Source organism: Pituophis catenifer, unplaced genomic scaffold (assembly GCF_029215685.1).
Source record: "Pituophis catenifer annectens isolate HBS135680 unplaced genomic scaffold, rPitCat1.0.hap2 SCAF_1, whole genome shotgun sequence".
Lineage (NCBI taxonomy): Eukaryota > Metazoa > Chordata > Lepidosauria > Squamata > Colubridae > Pituophis > Pituophis catenifer.
Genome location: NW_027256881.1, coordinates 284,176,774 through 284,194,954, shown reverse-complemented (window position 1 = coordinate 284,194,954; position 18,181 = coordinate 284,176,774). Strand labels below are relative to the sequence as shown.

Below are 18,181 nucleotides of genomic sequence, written 5' to 3'. Positions count from 1 at the left end.
ATGAACCTATTTGGATTTTTGATGTTTCTGTATAAACATCATCTAATATGTGATATATTTTCCATACCATTCCAAACAATAAATTAAACAAATTAGCCAGAAACATTATCCCTGTTCATTTATTTATTGAAGCAGCACCACTGTAGATTAAATGCTGCTAAGTTCTTGTACCATAATCATAAAACAATATTTTCCTAAAGTAATTTATCCACATTACTGATGTTTGTGATTTTTTAATTTATTTTTTATTTTATATCAAATTTATATACCGCCCTTCTCCCTGAGGACTCAGGGTGGCGTACAGCCAAATAAAACATAAACTACAAACATTAAAATACTATTAAAAAGATATATATAAATTTGGCCCCGTAATTAAAAAACAATGACAACCAGTTAAAAACATTTAAAAGTGTTAAGCCAGCCTGGCTTGCTGAAAAAAGAAAGTTTTAAGGGCACGGCGGAAGGCACCGAGGCCTTAGATTCTCACCTTTCTGCCTCTGCTACAAAAATGTCTTCAGTTATCACAAAGGGTTGTTTTATTTAAATGTTAATGGGAACATATCATTTTGGTATTTGAACTCCAGGTGCAACCAATGTGTTGGCTGTAGTTATAACTTCAGAAATGCTATAATATTGTTGGAGGAAAAAACATAAATAACCTGTGCTATGTTGATGACACTACCCTAATAGCCAAAAATGCAAAGGATCTGCAAGGGCTAGTAATAACAGTTGAGAAAAGTGGGATTAAAGTTAAATATAAATACGACAAACTACAGGTATTCCTTGTGTAACAACCATTTATTCAGCAATTTCCCCGACAAATAGTATTTACGTCAGGTGCTTGAAGTTAATGTCAATGCAGGAGTCATGTCATAATTTGGGCACTTACAAGCCATTTTTCTTACGCTGCAGGAGTGCTTCAATTCCCTCCTCCTGCCTATCTCGACTCCCTCCACATTTCTGCCTGTTTGGTTGCCCAGGCTTCCAAATGATCTTAAGAGTGGCATGATTGATTTGGAGAAAAGCAGGTGTGAAGGCATTAGACGCTTTCTGAAGCTTCCTACAGCATTGTGAGAACAGCATTTGCAATTTGGAGACCGTAGATGTGGCATTATCACAAAGTTTCAGAAGACCTCAGAAACCCGATACCTAAATACAACACATAATTGGAGAATGGCACAAACACCTTTGAGGAAAAGGCCCGGTGCGGCAAGCAACTGCCTTAAATAAGATAAGGCTGGGCATACTTCACTAGTGAAATATTGGAAGTCAACTTGGGTATGGCAGGGCCTACAGGGTTGCTGGGGCTTTGCACTGTGGTGTTAAGGTGGCCGGCCACAGTGTAGGGTTTGAGGTGGCAATCTTTGGGTCCGGTGACACAAGCTGAAGCCGAGAGGCAGTAGGCTGAAACTAAGTCCACAGGCCTTTACTTTTGCCACCGCTGCCACTGAGGACTGCTACTGTGCAGGGCAGCCATAGGTAGGTGTGGGGAATTGAAAATGAGGCAATCCCTTTCTTTACCAAACCTTGGGGCTGGGAGAGGGAACCATGTTGGGAATGGGTTGGATTAAGTCGAGTCCTTGTCCAAGCACCAGTGAGATTTATTTATTATTCCAATTTATATACCGCCCTTCTCCCGAAGGACTCAGGGCGGTGTACAGCCAAAAGTAAAAGCACACAAATATAAAATTTAAAAACGATTTAAAAGCATATTAAATAATTTGGCCCAGTTATTCAAATAAAACACCTTTTGTAAAATTTTAAAAAATTAAAAAAGTTAAAAAATTAGGCCAGCCCGGCTTGTTGGAATAAAAACGTTTTGAGGGCACGGCGAAAGGTACACAAGTCGGGAATCCTCCATATCCTGGGGGGCAGTTCGTTCCAGAGGGGAGGTGCCCCCACAGAGAAGGCTCTCCCCCTGGGGGTCGCCAGTCGACATTGTTTGATCGACGGCACCCGGAGGAGCCCCTCTGGGAGTGTACTGGCCAGTGGAAGGCTATTGGTAGCAGCAGGCAGTTTTGTAAGTACCCAGGTCCTAAGCCATGGAGCGCTCTGAAGATGGTAACCAGCACCTTGAATCGCACCCGGAAGACCACCGGAAGCCAGTGCAGCTCACGCAGGAGAGGTGTTAAATGGGAGCGCCATGTCGCTCCCACAATCACCCACGCGGCCGCATTCTGGACCAGTTGGAGCCTCCGGGTGCTCTTCAAGGGGAGCCCCATGTAGAGAGCATTACAGTAGTCCAGGCGGGAAGTGACGAGGGCATGAGTGACCGTGCGCAAGGAGTCCCGGTCCAGAAAGGGACGCAACTGGTGAATCAGGCGAACCTGATAGAAGGCCCCCCCTGGCCACAGCCGTCAAATTTGATTACCAAATGGGAACAGTTCAATTCCAAGTGATGCTGTTATATGAAGTCACGCTTTTAAACTTTAGACTCGAGAATGTGGATAGACAAAGAAATAATAATGATCAATGGATCCCAAAACAAATCAGCCCAGAGTTCTTACCGGAGTCACAAATGAAAAGGCTTAAATTATCCTACTTCAGACATGTCTGAAAACCTAGCTTTCTGGAAAAGGCTCTAATGCTGGAAGAAGTGGAGATAGGAAAATGATGAACAGCAAGGTGGTTGGACTTAGTGGTAATGGATACAATTTTGGAAGATCTAAAATAGGTTAGGGATAGATCATGGAGAATATCTAGTTGCTAGACATCAAACAATTTGAGGGCAATCAATTTATTATGTACAACATTTTGATATCCATAAAATAAATTCATTTCTCCTTCAGCTAAAAGGAATTCAGTCGTTTTCTTTTGGTCAATGTAAGTTTTTTTTTTTTTTTTTTTTTTAATTTGATTTATATGCCGCCCTTCTCCGGAGACTCAGGGCGGCTTACAGTGCGTTAAGCAATAGCCTTCATACTTTTGTATATTTATACAAAGTCAGCTTATTGCCCCCACAAACTGGGTCCTCATTTAACCTACCTTAGAAAGGATGGAAGGCTGAGTCAACCTTGAGCCTTGGAGAGATTCGAACCAGCAGTAAATTGCAGGCAGCTGTGTTAATAACAGGGTGCTTTAAACCACTGTAGTACCAAGTCAGAAAACTACATGTTAAAAGTAGGATAGCTCAGTTCTTTTACAGATGTTCTTTATTAATTGGGGGATGGGGAGCATGTGCACATTAGTTATACTTCCCATCACCATTTAAATCCAGGTGATGGCTAAAAGGCTGCATGCTAGATGGCACTATCATAGAGTCCTTATTTTACTATGTTGATTTTTGTTGTTTTTCCATAACTGCTAATGTAGCTTGTATTCACTGATAAGTCCAGTATTCAACTGTAGCTTACTACTGAATGGCATGCAATTACAGAAATATTCTAAACTGAAAGGAACAACTGTCCTCCACTTGTTCTATTTCTTGGGATTTCTTTCATAGAGTTCATAGGCAAAATTCTCTGTATGCGATTTGTCACTGAACAATCCAATGAAGTCTATATCCAGCTGGAATGGACCATCTACTTTATCAGCCAGAGTAAGTCCCAATGTGCTGATCTGTTAAAAAAAATCACTTTGTATTATTCTCACAAAAATATTGCTAAAGTCATGCGATATTTATTTATCTCGTCTATTAAGCCTAAATTGATGTTTTTACAACAATTTATTCAGCTACGTAGTTCTTGATTAGCAATATTCAAAACTTATTTAATTCAAGAACAGAATTTCCAGAGAACTCAAAAATGTTCCAAACCTCCTCTTCCTCCTTTACTACCCAGATTCAGCAGTCTTTCTCCCATCAAAAATCTATGCACCTTCAAGGCTAAAAGCTCTGAAATAATGAAATAGTATAGGCAGATGTGACCCAGGGAATTCAAATAATTCAGCAAGGCTGTTTTTTGTAAGCAGTAAGGCACTGCTACTTATTAAATATATCCCTGGATTCAAGCTTTGTTTTTTGTTTAATTTCCAGATAACTGTTTCATGTTATACATTAATGCATTTATAAGTCCTGGTTTGATGCAAGCTCAAAGAAGTATTTAAAACCCTTTTTACCTTACCTGCTAAAAGAAACCTCAACAAACATCTGAATAAACTTGGGTCACTTTTTAAACATGTATATTGCTTTAATCATTAAAAAATCTTAAACTTTGTGGAAATGAATTTAAGACATATAACAGTTTATAACTAAATTAGAGCAGTGTCTGCAAGAAAGCCTATCCAAATCTGGACTGCAATCCGTTAAGGACTTAGTAGAGTAAATCTCACTGAATTCAACTTACTAAATAGATTATGCATTTCATATTCATTCTTTTTTTTTTTTTTTACATTATTAGAAGAACTTTTCTTTTAGTCAAACGTGAGTTCTGGTGTAAACAGAGCAAAATCCTTTATTTACGTAAGCAATGTTTTTGGAAGTTTCCTATTGCTTTCATCCTGGGAATATCAGAGGATGCCTGGCCCAAGGTAACCCAACTGGTACCTTAACCAGGACTAGAACTCAGATTTTCCACTCTTAGTCCAACACTTAAACCATTAAATCAAACTGACTAGAATGGATTATCATATGATACATACTGCTAAGCCTTGTTGCCTTTAAACAATCAATTACACTTTATTAATTGCAAAGATCTGTCATAATTGTTACAGTAGAGAATATTATGTACTGTAGTTCAGCGTGTTTGCTGAGCTTGTTTTCCCATACCGCACTGATTTTAGGCTATGCCCTAGGTTAATAATGGAATATCTTCAGGAAAACCACAAAGAGAACACCAAGAATCCAACGATCATACTTGCTTTTAATGTTCTAGTTCAAAACACAATGAAGAATTTGATTCGCTTTCTGTCCCTGTGTTACACCAAGTATGAACAGTCAGAACGAAGCCAGAGATCGTCAGAAAAATGACAATCAGGTAATATCTTTTCACTTTAGGAGTGTTTCAATATTTAGAGCCAGTTTAATTTCATACTAGGGTACTGAAGGGACTAGCTGACTGTCTGATACATATTATACTTGATATATATCATATTTAATAAATTATGAAGAACTAATGAAGTGCCAAATGACCAGAAAGATGCAAATGTCCCTCGCAAAATAGGAAAAGAGAAGATCTAGCATTTGAACTGTAGTTCTGAAAATCTGTAATTCAAACAGTCTGACACACCTGGGAATATTCCAGAAAAAGTGATAAAGAGTTTCATTTGTAAGCACTTTGGTACTTACTAAATTAGATGAAGTTGTCAAGAACCAACCTGGTCTAACTTATTTTGTTCTTTGAGAATGCTACAGACATAAGAAACCTTGGCTTCAGCAAAATATACGATAAAAATCCTCATGATGTTGATTAACAAGCTAGTTAAGTGTGAACAGTATAATTTGTGCACAGCTGACTTGAGAAGTCTACTCAAATTGTGGTTCCTCATCAAACTGGCAAGAGTATCAAATAGAGTGTCACATGGATTATTCCTGGATAATGTATTCTTCGGTGTTTTTTGTAATGAGGTGGATGAAGAGGAAATGCTTATTACATTTCCAGACAACAAGATATTGGATGGATACACTCTCCTGAAACTATTTAGGAAATGAATAAACACACATTTCTTCCCCAAGTGGATAATCTTCCTGGAATTGATAGAGTGAGTATAATCATTCATATATATTATTTTATTTAGTTTTTAACACTGCTTTTTTATTATAGTTAGTGTAGTCCAGTTAGTCTAGTTTAATTAGCTACCTTGATTCCTACCAGAGCAAAAAGGCAGGATATAAATCAAATTCAGTGAATAAAATAATTAAGAATTTTGATCACAGATCTTAGATGTGCATTTTCAAATAGCAAGTTTAAAAACCACTTACCCTATCTGGCCAGATTTCATACTGGCCATCCTGGATTCTCCCATGGCTTGTAAAAAAGAACTTAGAAAATGGAACCTGTTATAAAGAATTTACAGATCAGCTGAAAAATGTGAGTATTTGAATATTTCTTGCAATACATTCATTTTTCTTTCATACAGTTGTGCTCATAAGTTTACATACCCTGGCAGAATTTATGATTTCCTGGCCATTTTTCAGAGAATATGAATGATAACACGAAAACCTTTCTTTCACTCATGGTTAGTGTTTGGCTGAAGCCATTTATTATCAATCAACGGTGTTTACTCTTTTGCAATCATAATGACAACAGAAACTACCCAAATGATCCCGATCAAAAGTTTACATATCCTGGTGATTGTGGCCTGATAACATGCACACAGGTTGACACAAAGGGCTGTGAATGACTATTAAAGGTAACCATCCTCACCTGTGATCTGTTTGCATGTAATTAGTGTGTGTGTATAAAAGGTCAATGACAGGCCTCCTGACAGACCCTTGCATCCTTCATCCAGTGCTGCACTGACGTTTCTGGATTCTGAGTCATGGGGAAAGCAAAAGAATTGTCAAAGGACCTGTGGGAAAAGGTAGTTGAACTGTATAAAACGAAAGGGATATAAAAAGATATCCAAGGAATTGAGAATGCCAATCAGCAGTGTTCAAACTCTAATCAAGAAGTGGAAAATGAGGGGTTCTGTTGAAACCAAACCACAGTCAGGTAGACCAACTAAACTTTCAGCCACAACTGCCAGGAAAATTGTTCAGGATGCAAAGAAAAACCCACAAATAACTCCAGGCGAAATACAGGACTCTCTGAAAATATGTGGTGTGGCTGTTGCACGATGCACAATAAGAAGGCACTGGAAGAAAGATGGGGTGCATGGTCGAGTCGCCAGAAGAAAGCCATTACTACGCAAATGCCACAAAGTATCCCGCTTATAATACATCAAACAGCACAGACACAAGCCTCAAACTTTCTGGCACAAAGTCATTTGGAGTGATGAGACCAAAATTGAGCTTTTTGGCCACAACCATAAACGCTACATTTGGAGAGAAGTCAACAAGGCCTACGATGAAAAGTACACCATTCCTATTGTGAAACATAGAAGTGAATCGCTGATGTTTTGGGTATATGTGAGCTACAAAGGCACAGGTAATTTTGTCAGACTTGATGGCACAATGAATGCAGTATGTTATCAAAAGATGCTGGAGGACAATTTGCATTCATCAGCCCAGAAGCTGCGGATGGAACGTACTTGAACATTCCAGCATGACAATGATCCTAAACACAAGGCCAAGTCGACCTGTCATTGGCTACAGCAGAATAAAGTGAAGATTCTGGAGTGGCCATCTCAGTCTCCTGACCTCAATGTCATTGAGCCACTTTAGGGAGATCTCAAACATGCAGTTCATGCAAGATAGCCCAAGAATTTACAGGACCAGGCGGCTTTTTGCCAGGAAGAATGGGCAGCTTTACCATCGGAGAAGATAAAGAGCCTCATCCATCTATACCACAAAAGACTTCAAGCTGTCATTGATGTTAAAGGGGGCAATACACCATATTAAGAACTGGGGTATGTAAACTTGTGATCAAGGTCATTTGGGTAGTTTCTGTTGTCATTATGATTGAAAAAGAGTAAACAGTTGATTGATAATAAATGGCTTCAGCCAAACACTAACCATGAGTGAAAGAAAAGTTTTCATGTTATCATTCATATTCTCTGAAAAATGGCCAAGAAATCATAAATTCTGCCAGGGTATGTATACTTATGAGCACAACTGTACATTTTACATTGTTGTTGTTTTTTGACAAAACCACAATATACTATGTATCGTTATGAACACTGACATTTCTATTCAATATACATTCATTAACATTCTTTTCTAGACTGTTTTACCACACACATTTCTTAAGTAACCCATCTCTATAACATTTAACCCATTTTTAAAAGTTTTTCCTGATATAACCAATTCTCACTTTCTTACATACAACCTTTTCACTATTTTTTGTATAGTAAATTGTCTCAATTGATTATAGTTGCACAGGCAATTGTATGCTAGTTTTTTTTAATAAAGAAAAATATTTTCAATCCAAAAGTATTACAGCACCTGGAGTAATAGAACTCTATGGGTAAGTGGCAATTTGCCATTCTCAAACTTGTACAAAAAATCCAAGTTAGGGGGAAAAATCACATAAGAAAACAATCCTGTTTTCATGTTTCAAAAATTTAAATTCAAAGATTCTTGTTTGCCTATTTTTTCAAATATCGGAAGCTATACTTTCTATAATAGTATCAAAAAAGTCATAATTGTTACCTCGATTTCCTCCCAATATGGCCCCCCTCGAGGGAATATGAAGTAGTTATAACCATCCTTCACTGAAGTAAAGTCGTATTTGTTTGGATTGATGTTTAACATCCACGGTCTACCATCACCACGGACACGCAGATATAGACTATTAAAATTTGACCAGTCATGTAACTTTGTCCGATGAAAAGCAAGCTGCCAAAATATATACATTTACTTTTAATATTCCACCAATTATTACACTTGGCAAATTTCCCTTCTCCTTTATATGTGGCTTTCTTAATATTCTACTGTTCACTGCTGAGGTGTTTTTTTGTTCTATTAATCTGCTCTATCCTTTTCACATAACTGTCATGACAAGTGGATTCTGTCATAAACATTCTTTTTCCTCAAAAAAATATTATGTAATAAGCAACTGAACAGAATCACACACACACACCCCACTGCACTGACACAATTTGTATCCTCACCACCCTCGTTGAGAAAACTGTTTTCAATTATTCTTGGACAAGATACCAGAAACTATCCAAATTTCCAGGCTAATAAAATTGTGATTACAGTGCCAATTTCCACACACACTTAGACCAATATGCCTTGCTTATAGATGACACTTGAGGATAACAGAATGCAACATTAATTCAGCAGACAAAAATTCTGGGGACATCTGTTCCCTAAACATCTACAGCAAGTTTGACATGTTACACTGTACAACTACTTCACAACAGATGGTAACTGAGTCTAATTTTACAAGCCGTGTCAATTTGCTTATTAATCACTATCACTGAAAAAGCAAACAAATTATTTGCACACCCCCAATGCAGTTGAAGGGTAGATAAAATGGCTACGAAGTGGGCTTTTAAAAACATGTTAAACATTTGGGGAAAAAAACCTTTTAAAAATGTATGCTGCTCAATGAACTGTTCCTTAACATTACAGATAAAGGCAAAATTTCTCTCAAGACAAACCTGAATCCTGATGACTATTTGGGCATATTTGTAAGTTTTTTCTTGGCAACAATGGGGAACTGGACTGCTGTGGGAATTTTTTTAACTTTTTTTTTTAGATAATTTTTTTTTAAACAAAAAAAAAAATCATAAAACACATCTTTTCAAAACGAAGCTTTTGCTCCAGTCAAAAATTAAAACAAATCATTAACAAATCTTATTTTCAATTAACACAACTCAATATTTTAAACAAATATTTCCCGCAAATCTATCTATATAACTATGCCATTATCCCCAAAAACCCGTTACTTAAATCTTAAATCCTAACCAATTATCAATTCATTTTTCTCTTAGATGGAGATTTTAACAATATAAATCATACAATTATATTAAACAGATTAAACATTAATTATTATTAAACCTAACTTATGCATTTTATCTTAACTATCACTCTCAATATACACCTCATTTTAATTATCCCACCTTTTTTATTATCTTTGATGTTAAACGAATCATTTCTATTTCTTGACTGTTAATCACAGCATAACCCTTTGTTTTGGCTGTTGAATATAGCGTATTTTTATTTTTTAGCCATTACCCAGCATGCCCTTTGTTTGGCTGTTAAACACAGCACATTAATTTTGTTTTTTTGGCCGTTACATGGCATATTAAGTTTTGTTTTGGCTGATACCCAGCATGACCATTTGTTTGGCTGTTCAATACAGCATATTATAGGTTTTTGGCTGTTAAATACAGCATGTCCATAGTTGGTTTAACAATCTCTACTTAAACCTTTCTTTGTTGTTTCCGTCCATCTATGCATTGCTTTTCATTTAATCATATTTTTCTTTATCCTTTTTCATAGCATTCATAACATTTTAACCTTGAGACATGGTTCTTGCTTAAAACATATTTTTAAGTATATTTTTAAATTCCTTTTAGCATTTTCAATTAATCATATTGACCCTTATTCTTGACCTTAACATTTTACCATTAAAACATAGGATTAAACATATCTTTACATGTATTAGTTTCATTTAATTCTTAATTTCTATAAAAGCCTCCCTTTAATTTATTACAATCATCTTTATTTTATTTTTAATCACATTATCTTCATTTCCTCGTCTGCAAACATAGATTTCCTTCCATTTTCCAAGTTTTTAATTTTATTCTCCATAAGTCCAATTAAATCTCTTTTCATATTTTTATTCTGGATATAATGTATCAAATCTCTTTCTTTTAAGGCTGTGCTTAATCCTTGTTCTATTCCTGCGCCAACATTCAAATTATTATTTGTTCAACTGTAGGAGTTCCATTGTAGATTCCTTTTCTTCACCAAAGTCCAGCTGCTTGCAGTCAGGAAAGAAAAATCCTCCTCCACAGTTCAGCAATTTTTCTTTTCTTTTCTGTAGAGCTCAAAGTTCTCATAACAAAGGAAGGTTACAAAGTTCCTCTTTACGCCAGATGGTGTCTCTCTATAATCCACATTTCCCATTAGTCATGCAAGACTCCATTTTATTTTTATATAACCATCCACTTTATTTTCTTTTAGTTAAAAAAGTATCAAATCTTTTTCCCCCCCTTAGTCCAATTCAAATTTTTAAAATGTTTAGTCCTTTTACCATATCTCTAAATCAAGTCTCTTAGTTCTGTTCCAAAATTAGTTGTTTCTCGGGTCTTTGTTCTTTAAAGTTACAGTTTAAAAAATTTCCAAAGCCCCTTTGTGGCTTAGCCACTGTTTTAGGCTAGGGGTCTTCTAGTTACTAATATAGCTCCAAACGTTGTTACAAGCCTGGGCTGTTGTCACTCACCCGGTTTCAAAAGGCTCCGTTTTACTTCGCTTTCCTCCAGCACTTTTCTTGCCCAGTTGTCCCAGCTTCGTGGCAGCCTCCATGGCTGCCGCCCCCTGCCGCTGACTCACAGAGGGTTCCCTCTGACCTCTGAGGAACTTGCCTGTTCCTCTCGGTCTTCCGAGGCACCCCTCTTCTTCCCCCGTCCCTGAAGGACAGGTTTGGTCCACAGACCCATCGGCAGCGGTTCATCAGCCGGGGTTTTCATGGGACTCATCAGAGCCCGCTATATCCCCAACTGTCTCGCCGCAACGTCAACCGGAAGTCGGAATTTTTTAAACTTTTGATTTTGTCCAAGTCCTTGGGATACCTGGCAGCCTCTGTTGATTACTACTCCTCTTTAGTGTTTCAAGATCATTGAAGTCAACTACATACTGGCATCAGATAATTTACTTAAGTTCCATTAAATGCAGTTTTATTTTTGAGCAACTACTAACAAGATTGAACAGCAAATCTCATTCTATATTACAAAAAGAACAGGTTTGGCAATTTTTGAAAAAAATCTATATTTTGTGGAAAATTATAACTAACATTTTTTCAAACTTTGAGATTTTAACGTAATGGCTGACTGCACTTTATTTTAAACCACATCATTCAATTACACCTAATTAATTAATGTAATTGACTAGGTTCCTACAAAATGATAAAGACAATAACTTGTTTGAATGGGTTCACAACTCAAAGCCAATTACATTACAATAAAGCAACAATGGCTTTTTAAGTGCTTGTGGAGCAAAAATAAAATCTAATTTAATGCAATTATGATTTAGCCATTATTAAAATGTTAGCCTGATATAATATAGATCTAACAAAAAGAATGTTATAACATTTATAACAGGGGAAATTTTATTTTAAATATTTCACAAAGGTATTTTACTGTCTTAGCATACACAAGGACACTTAAATAGGGAATGTGGCACATTTTTTCCAGCTAAAGCAGCTGTTGTTAAAGCAGTTCGTGTTATCAAACAAGGGAGTAATCTGAGCATATTCTGAGGTTAATGGAGCAATTTGTAATTAATTATTTGCGAGTCAAGGATCCACTTTACAAGTCTGTGTAAAACATAATACCACAATCCATATATATATATATATATATATATATATATATATATATATATATATATATATGCTTACTTAATTCCAAGTTAGTGGCTAAAATCCCATTGAGTTACGCATACTTATCCTGCAGATCTTTTCCATCCTCTTTTTTCTTCTGCAATTCCTGTAATGCTCCAAATCCCATTTTGATAATTTCACAGCCCTACAGGTTATAACTACAGATTATCTCTTGACTGCTATGCTGTTGAATGCCACTCAACAGAAGTAAACGTTAATAGAGGAGCATTACAGCCTAATATATTTAAGAATGTGGCATTACTATTATTCTGCACTTTGAAAAAATAGTACTAAAATGGGAATCATATTTAGAAGAGAATTTTGAAGTTTTTGAACTGAAAGCCAGTTTTGTCTTAAAGAATAAAACATTCTTTTAAACGTGAATATGATTGTACTCACCATTTCTGGTTTTGATACCATAGCACAATATCCACTATATTTTGTCACTCCATCATGAGGTACAGTAGTATTGAGGTTCCCAGACACAATAGCATACTGCTTATTCTTATCTAGCTTTATAGAAATTTCACTTTTCCCTCCAATCGCTGCGTCAGAACCAAGCGCCCATTTATTTATATCTTCTTCACTACGAAATTCCCATACCACTTTTGTCTGATTAAATATAAAATCTTCCATTGGTTTTTGGTCAAACCCTTTCATAAAATCAACTACCTCTTTCTTTACAAGTCCGCATTGTGTTTTGAGTTCTTCCACTACATTCTTAAAGTTATCAATTGTCTTCCGTGGTGAAATTTTCTCAATAGATGTTCCGGGTCTCTCATAGCCACTGTACCACCTTGCATGGTGACCAGTTGCAAGGGTCCTGCACAAGCTACTTTGGCAGTAGTGTTTATTTATCAAAGAGAGAAAATCCAGCATTTTGAGAAATGAAGCCATAAATGAATATTGATGAGTCGCTTTCCTTATCCAAACAAGCCGGTATCTATTTCTGATTAATGCCGTTTACCTATTATAATACAAATAAAAAACATTTTAAAAATAAAGTTTTTAGTTTCATTTACTTTCCAAAATATACCAAGATGTATATACCTTGTTAACTGTATTACTACTATAAGTAACACTTTCAATAACATATGAGCTACATAAACAAAGCAGATAGCATATGACATACAGCATATTCTTTTTAAAAAAATATTATTTGTTTTATCACAAAACAGAAACAAAAGCATACATTCAACACACAACTAAACGGAAAAAAAATAGTGTACAAAAAAAGGAAAAAGTGATCAAATAAATTTAATATTTAACATGTAGGATCCACTGAAGAAAAAAAACAGCAGTAAATTCTCCTCCCCATATATATGTATGTACGTACATACGTATGTATGTGTTAAGCTAAACATACACAATATTCTTAAAACTAAAAAATGTTAGCTTTTTCATTTGGGATATCTCTACTGCAAAAAGAAATGAAAGAAAATAAATACGTAATTAGAGCACGATTCCCTATTAGAATCTGCACACATAACCTCAGCAATGAGAACACAATCTGGAAAATACTAGTTATTTAAACAAGCCTTCATCAAACTTCTGTTTGCTTGGTAAAGACTTTATTGAGTCAAGATCAGTTTTGGTGACTATATGGTCAGGGCCACCACTTGCAAGTTTGCCACTGCCTTCTTCCATACATTTGGTTTTGCAGCCTAGCCTGCAACCCTGGGATTTTCTGCTGGTCCCCCATCCAACTATTAACCAGGTCAAATTCTGCTTGGCTTTATGAGGCATCACCTAGGACTGACTGAGTCTTGGTGTGCCTTTTAAAAACCGTTATCTCTTCTAGAATTAGGGTCTCTGATTCAAAAGAGTTTCCATGGATGCTGAGAGACAAACCCTGAGAAGTTTCTCTTCTCTCAGAAACTTTAGTTTCCTAAGCTTGAAATAATTTTTTCAACATTTATTGTTGAATGTTTATTGTTACATAAATGTAACAAAAAGTGTTACATTTATTCACTCTTAAGGAACATCATTAGATAGGAAAAACCAGATAGCTGTAAACCAGTAAACTCACCGAATGGGGCAATGCACTCAGTTCGCTCCGTTTCTATCCTTCTCCGTCGTCTTGGCTTTCTGCTTCCTTAAAGTAGTAGTAAGTTCACCCCTAACTTGTAACCAATAGTTTCACGTAATTCTCATTCCCAAAAGAGTGGATTATGGTCTTTCCCAGACAATGTGTGGGTACGTTCTACCAATGCAGACTGGGGATGATGGGTACTGTAGTTCAACCGGGAATTAACCTTTGCAAATGCGATCCCCTTCGCTCACCTTGAATTCGCCGCCGTCTTTTGGCCCGAGTTCTACGCCGCCGAGTCCAACGCTGAAAGTCGTCCGGACTCCTCAAAGGAACGACAGCCTATAACGAAGGTTCCGTTTCCTTTACCTCGCGTAAATCAGGGCTGTAGAACACGGACATTTTCTCCTCCGACTAGAAAACCCGTGTCTTTTAATGCTTTTTAAAAGGTGGCGAAAGAGTGACGTTTCGTTTACTGATTGTTTTTTTTTTTTTAGCGTGGTCGAAGATAACTGACGTAAACGGCAACAGGGGGTTTCCAAAAATCCCATCGGGCCCTCTCCTACAACGACGGGCCTGGCCAAGCGTTTATACCGCCTGTAAAATGGGTCTTAAGCTTTCACTGGTTCCAAAAAAGAAAAACAACGACATGCACCCATCTAAGGCAACCACCCCACCATTGGCCTCTCTGCCCCCGGCGACGGCTCCTTTGGGACTACAAGCACGTCTTGCCCCCCAACTGACGGGGGAACGCCCCTTAACTCCGCCTCCCCCCCCACCGACTCAGGGCCTAACGGCCAGTAGCGCTTTCTACGCCGGCCACGCCTACATCCGACGCGTCGCATGGCGCATGCTCGGTGCCCTTTGTGTCCCGGGTTGGCTGGCGGGCGGGCGGGCGAGCGGCTGGCTGGCTTTGGCAAAGGCCTGCCGCTCGAAGTGCCGCACACCGTCCGCTGGGCCCGCTGTGAGGAGGGGACGGGAGCGGCGGCGCCAGCTCCGCCATGGTGAAGAAGCGGAAAGGCCGGGTCCTCATTGACTCAGACACCGAGGACAGCGGCAGCGAGGAGAACCTGGACCAGGTGAGAGTAGTGGCCGCCGAACTGGGCCCCGGGACTCCATCCTCGCTTTTGCCTGGATCGCTTTGGATGGGTGCCGTAGTGGTACCTACTCCCCCTCGCATCCAAACGGCTTTCGCCTCTCTCCCTCGCTCTCTGACCGGGCTGGCGCGGAAGGGGAGTCGTGCGGGTGGCTTTACGTATCTACATACATACATCAGGGTCGAGGAGAGAGAGGACTCTGGCAACAAATATGTGGTTGAGGAGACGGGAGTGAATGTTTAGGGCTTTTGAATCGCGGGGGTGTCGAGGCAGGGAAGACGAATAAGAGGTTGGAGTTAGGCGAAAAGGATCCAGTCTGGCAGGTGGCAGGATGCAGAGTATGTGGTGGCTTGGAGAGAGAGCCGTGAGGGTGAGATCTGTTTGAGCTATCCCCTAATAGCTGTGGGGATGATGGGAGATGGGAACTGTTGTAACCACTTTCTCTGTGCTGCCCTTCTTTCTCCTCCTAAGCTCTATATCGTTTATTTTAGGTTTATAGGTTTGGACCCATCTCTTGGTTTGCAACCTTTGCTTGAACTTACCCAGTTTCCCAATGTCTCTGCAACATTTATAGAGTTCAGGGACTAAATTTCTGTTTGTAGCAAAGAAGATTCCCCTCAGGTACCCGTGTTTCCCTGAAAATAAGACCCTGTCTTATTATTTTTTTGAACCCTGAAATAAGCGCTTGGCCTTATTGCCATGCACTCAAAAGCCGATCGGGCTTATTATCAGGGGAATGTCTTATTTTGGGGGAAACAGAGTAGATTATTTTACGGTGCAAAGACTGTTCCCCTCTGTTATTCTGTTATATAGATTATTTTACAATGCAAAGAAGGTTCCCCTCATGTAGATTATTTTACAACGCACTCCTTGCTGAATTTTTATATACTGAGATTAATTTTGTCTCTAAGCTTGCCTTTTTCAATAAGGCACCAGCGTGGGTAACATATTCTTATCATTCCTCTCTGTTAATATGCGTATTCTTCTGGGTTGATCTTTGTGTATGAAAAGCATATAATCATAGAACAGTGAGCAACTATTGTAGAAACTAGGCCAAAATCAGTAAATGATAATATACATTTTGGTTAGGAGTATCAGTTTTTGTCCATGTCTCCACTTGTATCTAACCATAGTACAAACGTGCCCACAAGGTTTTTTTTGTTCTGAGTTCCCATGACATTACTGTCACTTCATCTCCAGATTATGAGAGAGACTGGTTTAAGTCATCCTTGGCTGTAACAGTGCTACCAAATTATTTCCCTTTTTATTTTGACACCATCCAAGGACTGCCTCAAGGTTCATAAAATCTAGGGAGCAATTCAGATGACTGGGAAAAGAGGCACAGTGGGTTTGGCAATAGAGATAACATATTTTATCCCAATAAAGTTTCCTCCTAATATCAGGGATGGGTGGAAATCATGATAATCAGCAAAGAAATTATGTTTTGTATTACTCTTGGGTTGAAAAGCAGGATTTGATTGCCACTCCTGAAGTGTATAAGTTATGGAGAGTAATATCTATTCAACAAAGAAACCAGATCTGATTGTGAAAAGTGCCTGATATCTTCTCTGTCTCCTCCTAAAACAGTTTTCCTGAGTCTAGGGCCTTCTAAATTTAACAAACTCTTATCACTACTAGTTGGCATCGGTATGGCTGTATAGACTGCAGATGATAGCAGTGCAATCTTAACATACCTGATGTATGCTAAATTGGAAAAAGCAGCAATAGAGAAAGTTACTGATGAACTTTTCTAAATCTCGACTCCTTAGCTTTCTATCAAGAAAAGGAACTTTATAGTGTAGAAGCTGAGCATACAAAAACAGTTTCTTGCAGAGCATATTCAATAAGGAATAGGGAATAGGATAAAAAACATAAAGATTTCAAATCTCTTTTTTTTTCTTGGAGGTGTATTAATCATATGTTCCTGAGGTGTTATGTCTACCTTTCTTTAACTCAAATAACAAGTTTCCATTATTATTTCATTTCATCTTCAAAGTTAGAATTGTTTCTTATACTTAGTGTCACATATTTTATGGCATGCTACAAAATATTCTCAATATTAATATTCTTCATAACTTACAACACTTCTTTCAGGGAATAAGTTGAATTTGCTTGAACAGGAAGATGCCTGTTGTATGTGTTTTTCATGGATGTCAACTATTTGGAATGGGAGATGTACTGTTGGAATGATATAGCATGAGGCCAGCTAATGGTTATCTGGAAGCTTGTATCTCTGTTTAATTTATTGTAATTATGAACAATTCCTATGTTTTGTTTTTTATGTGCTCATTTAGATAGCCAATGTAGCCACCAACTTATAAGGAATCTCTTGTTCCAGCTGTTTCCTCTTTTTGTTGAAGATCTATTGCTATGTTATTGGATAACATAAGGAATTTAAAATTGGTGAAAAAACCTAGACTCTTTATCGGACATAGTTTCAGATATTAACTACTGAAAAAGGCTTTGTAAAAAAGCTGTTCACAAGTAACTGCAGTACCAAAATGGCCAACTCTTTCTCAAGGTTTCATGATAGTGTCTATAACAGGGGTCTTCAAACTTGGCAGCTTTAAGATTTGTGGAGTTCAACTCCCAGAATTCCTCAGCCATCTATGCCGGCTGGAGAATTTTGGGAGTTGAAGTCCACAAGTCTTAAAGCTGCCAAGTTTGAAGATCTCTGGTCTATAATGTCTTGTCACTCTGGAAATTCCATAAATTTTTATATGCATTTCACTTAATGAAAACTCTAAGATCAAGCATATCAAGTTGTTGGCAATATTTTAGAATAGATGGAGTATATTTCTCAGATTTAAAGAATTTCAGCATTTTCCAATCCTGATGGCTTCTGGTCCATTTAGATCTCACAAGATTCAATCCTCCATCCACATATTTTGAACCCATAGCAGTTTCACTCTTGGGTTGATAGCTCCTAGATTTTTTTAAATAGTGAGGTATAGAAACTCTTT

General features: G+C 37.7%; 2 protein-coding genes across 4 annotated transcripts in view; one reads left to right on the top strand and one right to left on the bottom strand.

The window, feature by feature from the left end:
- Positions 1–788: 788 nt before the first annotated feature.
- Positions 789–14,817, bottom strand: NDUFAF1 (NADH:ubiquinone oxidoreductase complex assembly factor 1). 3 transcript variants are annotated; one of them, XR_011600180.1, is made up of 6 exons: positions 14,122–14,817; positions 12,492–13,059; positions 8,189–8,374; positions 5,858–5,932; positions 2,508–3,558; positions 789–1,149 (listed from the first exon to the last, which is right to left on the bottom strand). XR_011600180.1 is itself a non-coding variant. In XM_070939981.1 (5 exons), exons 2-5 carry the CDS (start codon positions 12,987–12,989, stop codon positions 3,418–3,420), a joined length of 900 nt encoding a protein of 299 aa, XP_070796082.1. In that variant the 5' UTR covers positions 12,990–13,059; positions 14,122–14,817; the 3' UTR covers positions 789–3,417. The 3 variants fall into 3 exon arrangements, 2 of the variants coding, with proteins under 2 accessions (XP_070796082.1, XP_070796091.1); XM_070939981.1 differs by having other exon boundaries at positions 789–3,558; XM_070939990.1 differs by having other exon boundaries at positions 789–3,558; positions 14,376–14,817.
- A 180-nt stretch (positions 14,818–14,997) lies between these two features.
- RTF1 (RTF1 homolog, Paf1/RNA polymerase II complex component) overlaps positions 14,998–18,181 on the top strand; it is a 29,150-nt gene continuing 25,966 nt past the window's right edge. The window contains exon 1 of the mRNA XM_070939970.1: positions 14,998–15,200. Coding sequence (XP_070796071.1) covers positions 15,123–15,200 — 78 coding nt within the window. The 5' untranslated portion in view covers positions 14,998–15,122. The remainder of the gene's footprint in view (positions 15,201–18,181) is intronic.